Raw genomic sequence first — 6,000 nt, 5'->3', positions numbered from 1 at the left:
TAAACATTGGTCCGCAGATGCTTCGTTTTCAGGATACGGGGTGTTAAACTTTTGTAACGGGATATGCAATTAAATGGATTTTTTTTTCTACAAAAATTAATCAAGATACGAAAAACATTCAAGGGACAAAAAGTTGTATTTTAGTTGTTTAATTAAAAAAATATATAAATATTATAAAAATGTCAGTGGCGTACATTTTTTTTGTCAAAAATATTCGTTAAGGTACCGCTCGGAACGCCACTGGACTTAACAAATCTAATCAAGTTAGGATTAAATTAGCCCCTTAACACTATAAGTAACACTAACAAATTACAACAAAATTGGGTAAAGGGTATTTAAGATATTTACGAATGGCAATTTTTTTTACAAAAGTTTAACACCCTGTATCTTGAAAACGAAGCATATGCGGATCAATGTTTATATGAACTTTTTTTCTTAAAATCACTCAAATAATCGTCTGTTGAATTTATTGTACATACTTAATTAACACCCTATATATACCTACCTACATACTTTTTATTAAAATCTAGGTTCATGGGGTGAAGGTTTTCTCTACTTATAAAGACTGATTCTTAAAATATTTTTGTAATTAGTTGTTGAGGAATGATTACCAAATTCCTATGCGGATTGCACTCTCTCGCGCTCGGTCTGTGAAAAAGCTCCCTAACAGTTTTCTCTGCTAATCCTGTTCGTGGATCAGAGTGGTTGGTTTTTGAATTAGACAGTTGTCAAATAGTATATTGTGTTACTAGGAGTAGAAGGCGATCATTATGATTGTGTCGAGCCCAAAAGTTTGCTCGCCGAGGCGTTAGCCGAGGCTGAGCAAATTGGGCAAAACACATAATGAGCCTTCCACTCCGAGTGACATATACTATTTTTTCTTCAAGCGTGAATATAAAAAATTACTAATTTTGAAAATTTATAGCGGATAACGCGATGTTCAATCTCAGCACAAAATAAAATCAGTAGGTAGGTAATACTATTTATTTTATACATTTTATACATTTTATTGATTAATTAAACATGACAGTTTTAACCACTTTATTCATGAATAAAAAAACAAATGTAACAATTATTTTTCTTTAATTTGAATTAAACGAATAAACATCTAAATTACCTACATGTCTATCATCAAACTTTATTTATTAACATGAATATTAAATGTGCAATTTTGTATGGTACAGTTGTTGATATTTAAAGCGCTGCTGGCTGTCTTTTTTTCAAAGTTTACAGTTCTGTCGTTGAATACGTTACTTGTAATAAGGTTCTCAGTTTCAGTGTTAACAATTGTACCATTATTAACAGAAAAGTCTTCGATTAAATTATTTTCAGGATCAATATTTACAGTTTCGCTTGATGTACTTGGTTCATTATACTCTAATGGGTTTAATATTTTCATCGCTATCTGTTTCTTATTGTTTACAGAATCTTCAATGTATCCTTCAGCGACGCTGGTAGATTTCCATCCACCATGTCGCTTTAGGGTTGTAATGTCTCCACCATTATCAACTAAGATAGTTGCCGAGGTTCTTCTAAGGCAATGCCCCGTATATTCATGTGGATTTGGCAACCTTAAAAATGATGCAACATCTTTTGGCACTTTTGAAATTTTATGTATGCCCATTACAACACGATGACAATGGCCATTTTGATATTTAATAAAAAATCTATCAAAAGTTATGTCTTTTGGCCGAAGAGTAGCATATTTTCTGTATAAATTTAAATAAAACTCTCCAATTATGGTAAATGAACGATGTTTTTTAGTTTTTGTATTGGGAATATTTACTAATATTATATTTCCCAAATCTTTTACATCATTAACTTTTACTTGAATGAGTTCATCGCATCTACAAGCTCCTGTGACTCCAAATATTAGTGCAACCTAAAAAATATAGAATTATTAATTTTGTAACAATAAAAAAAGTTGGAAAATGCAAGGAAATTCTAAAACATGACGTAATTTTAAGACATCTATATTTATGAGTTTTTACAACATTCTTCCAATGAGCTATCTTTATTTCCGAAAATTGTTTATTATTCTCGTAATGGATACTATAAAATAACTTGAAGTTTACAAATTATAACAAAATTTTGTATTACAAATATAAAAAGGTTAAATATATATCTACCTATAATTTAAAAAGTACATACCTTGGTTGCTAAATATTTATCATCAGGTGCTTTATTCAGGAATTCGTCAAATTCTTTTTTAGACAAAACTTTCGACTTTTTTGGTTTATAATTTTCACCTTGTCGTTTCAAAAATGTAATTAATTTTGAATATTTCTCAATATTTACATTGTGTTCTATGTTTAATTTAGATTTTACCATTGAATATTGCGCCCATAAAGTTGAACTTTTCAGTGTTCTGGATAATCTTGTAAAATATGCTATCATCACATTTTCTGAATAAATATGTGCATTATTTTCTTTTGCCCAATTTATGAATTTATCATAAGCATTTTCATGCATTTTTCTCGACTTTGTTGGTATAAGTGTTGCCACTGATGTATTTGCAATTTCCAGTAATTCTGGTGGTGTGCACTGCATTTTTTCAGACATTTTAAAAACGACCCGACGCGACATATCAAATTTCAACTGACACTTAATGAAACGTCAAAGCTTCTTGAATCTTTAATTCGTTGCTAGGATACTTACCTACACATTGTTACATTTTTTACTAGTTAAAAAATGATAAATATTTGTACTAGTTAAACAATAGGTTGCTTCTAAAGGAGGTGTTGCACTATATAATATAAGTATTATTATACGCTTGAAGAAAAAAATTATTAATTAATATTTCGTTCAGCAAAAATACTTTGAAGTATGTTGTTCTTCATATAACATTGTAATTGTGCATATGAGGTAGAATAAAGCTGTAATTCAATGGTCTACGTCTGCGTTTTATTGAAGTAAACTCAAGATCATCTACCATACATGGAAAGTTACAATCCACAAAATACCGAAGGATTTACGAAAGGAACCGGCCGTAGAGGGACACAGTGGTTCCCAAATATTAGTTATTATACCTATTGAACATTTTCCAGCATAAAATAAATACATAGATAATTTTATTAATTTATTTTAAAATTTTTGTTTCGTTAATTTTTTTTTCTCCGCAAACATTACGCGCAGTGGGCAAATACCTCGTTGTTGCTTCCCAAGTAACGTCTATGCTGGAGAGATTGGAAGTACCTACACCACCGAAAATTGTTCAAGTTTCAAATTTAAATTCTATAATAAATTTAGTATATAAATAAATATAAATTCAAATTCACATTGGTTCTTACATAATACGAACTCGAGTATTGGTCATAGATGTTATATTTTTATAGCCCTTTTATTGACTAATAATCCGCGCCCTTCCATAGGGCCGATAATTAAGTACGAAAATTATCCACTAGATGTCTATCAGATATTTTCTGCCGTAACCCGTAACTAGATGGTGGCTAAATGAACTGCCGCCAACACATGCTGATAAGGCATGCGTAGTGACAGATTCGGACTTCTGACTGACAGAAAAATACAAGAAGATGGTGAAGTTAGGATTATGTATATTTATTTTTTTGATATTTGAAAAGTTTCTTGTGATAAATGGAGCAACCCATTGGGTAGTCACAGAGACTGGAAGAATTCAAGCATATGTAAGTATTAAATAGTGTTTTTAGTATATTTGACGACAACATGCAATATCAAAATTTACTAAGGTTTTTATTAAATCCTCAAATTAAGCTCTTAATTAAATAAATAAATTAGTTTTCCTATATGTTTATAATATGTTAAATATGCAGAAATTTCGTAGATGTTTTGTTATATATTGTTTAAAATTAAAAATCAATACAGCTAATCAGCTGACCATGTTACTTTTATTACTCAATGTTTATATTTCTCTTTCCCTGAGGTAATGCTGAAAATCGCAATATATTTTTTTAAATTCCTATTTTTTATGTACATTGCCTCTTATTATCCCAAACTAATAATGATTGATATTATTTTGTTTCTTCAAATGCAGGTATGCATTAGAAACTATTACAAAAGCAACAAGTTTCAAAGCCTAATTTTATATTTGTATCTATATTTATTAAGAAAATTTTTAAAGTAACAGTTCTAATCCAACTATTGATATATATTTAATTTTAAATATGGATAACTAAAACCACGATATAAAAAGGTACAGTAAACAAATTTTGTGGTTGCGATATCAAAGCCACTTGTTGATATGTATGTTTGATGTAAAATATTAAATTTTCAGTTCAGGTCTAGTTTTCAGTTGAAAATATATTATGGTTATATTTTAATAAGATCACCTAATTAGAGTTACATATATTATTTATTTAATCAAGCTTTCCTAATGATAATACATTCTATATTAATATTAAGATTAATAAGCATTAAAATTTAATTTTTAAATTTTATTTTATAAAAACAAAAAAATGCAATCACTGTCACTAATGTCCAAGGAAATATAAGCATAATGGGCAGCAGATACTAATGCATACCGATTGTACTATAATTCTTTTCTGATAACATAACACTTCCTGCGATAGAAATGTTAACTAATTTGTTTATATTAGGAATTTGATTATTCATTTTTATGAAGGCGGAACAATTTTTATTACTATGAATTAGTTGGCATTTATCTGTTTACCTACTTGATATTTTGATTTTTTATTTGATTTACAGTTAGAGTCACCCTTTAACTTACGAAGACCGTATGATCTTCTGGCTTTGTTAGACCAAGAAACCAGGAATAATGACATCAATAAACTCTATAGCGATCTCATAACTCGTAAGCAGATTATTGAAAAAAAATGGTCTTCCCTAGAAGGAAATTCAAATGTAGGAGCTAAGATAACCTCTCAGGACCCAGACTGTTTAACGGCTGGGAAGTTATTTTCAGATATTGACTTGTATGCTAATATTGCTACCAATGGCACTGACAGGAAAGGAATTTCTATAGATTTTTCAAAAAGGAGCGATGTGTATAAATGGTATGAGGAGCCGCATTGCAGCAAATTCAGCAGACTTAATAAAAAATATTCAAGCTTGCCAGAAATGGAGAACAAAACCAATATTAATATAACTCCAGATGAATCTTTAAACCAGTTTATACCTGTGGAAACTGTGGAGGTTTTCGGACATGAAATTGCAGTGGCTCTGAAGAAAAACACTAGTTCTTGGCTGCATTACAATTTAGCTGCAATTTATTGGAGGATTAAAGGTGATGGAAGTAAAGCCGTGGACTGTATCAAGAGAGCAGTTCAATATGTACCTAGGTATAGTTCTAATTTCAAATAAAAAATAATTTAAATGTTGATTTATACAGGGTGTCAGAAAACTATGGGCGAAAAGTTCAGAGTGTGACTTTACTCATAAAAATAATTATTGTATAATTTCTTATTGTTTTATTTTTGAAAATTCAATATTAACTAGTGTTAAAATCTCTTGAGTAAAAAATAATCTTTTATCCAGTTATTGAAATATCTTCAGTAATTCGGTTTATCAGTAGGAATATGTGATTTTTATTTTTTGCTGCTGTTGCACAGTTATGTCTACAATTGATTAGTGAAAATGATACAACTTGTACAAAGTGTCTCAAACTCGATAGTATGGGCCTACTGTGAGGATACAAAAAATTTAAATAAAATTTGGGACACGTGTTAAATGGGATGTGGTAAGCTCCATTTTCAATCGAAAGTTTTATCTTTGGGTTTGACAGAAACAACTCATTTTTTCCAGTAACATACCCAACTTTTTTCCTGTTAAAAAACTCTCTTTTTTCGAATAAACTTTTATTAGAGAAATTTTTCTATATTACTTCCTGTTTAAAAGTTATAAGCAATATCGTCCTAAAGAGTCTCAAAAGAAATACCACCTAAAAATCACATTAGCGGTGGAAGGATCAAGTAGTCGTTGGAAAATAATTGAATGTTCGTTGTTTAAAGTGCATAAATGTCACAAAATACTTGTCATTACTCAATACGAAAGTCAAACGTATAA

General features: G+C 29.7%; 1 protein-coding gene across 3 annotated transcripts in view; it reads left to right on the top strand.

The window, feature by feature from the left end:
* The first annotated feature begins 3,466 nt into the window (after window positions 1–3,466).
* Window positions 3,467–6,000, top strand: part of LOC108912093 (tetratricopeptide repeat protein 17) — a 36,772-nt gene continuing 34,238 nt past the window's right edge. For all 3 annotated transcript variants that reach the window (XM_018717256.1, XM_018717257.1, XM_018717255.1), the window contains exons 1-2: window positions 3,467–3,644; window positions 4,684–5,276. In XM_018717256.1, the coding sequence (XP_018572772.1) occupies window positions 3,534–3,644; window positions 4,684–5,276 (704 nt within the window). In that variant the 5' untranslated portion in view covers window positions 3,467–3,533. The remainder of the gene's footprint in view (window positions 3,645–4,683; window positions 5,277–6,000) is intronic.

This window comes from Anoplophora glabripennis, unplaced genomic scaffold (assembly GCF_000390285.2).
Source record: "Anoplophora glabripennis isolate ALB-LARVAE unplaced genomic scaffold, Agla_2.0 scaffold778, whole genome shotgun sequence".
Taxonomy (NCBI): domain Eukaryota; kingdom Metazoa; phylum Arthropoda; class Insecta; order Coleoptera; family Cerambycidae; genus Anoplophora; species Anoplophora glabripennis.
The sequence above is the reverse complement of the archived record's forward strand: the minus strand, read 5'-3'. Positions and strand labels throughout refer to the sequence as shown.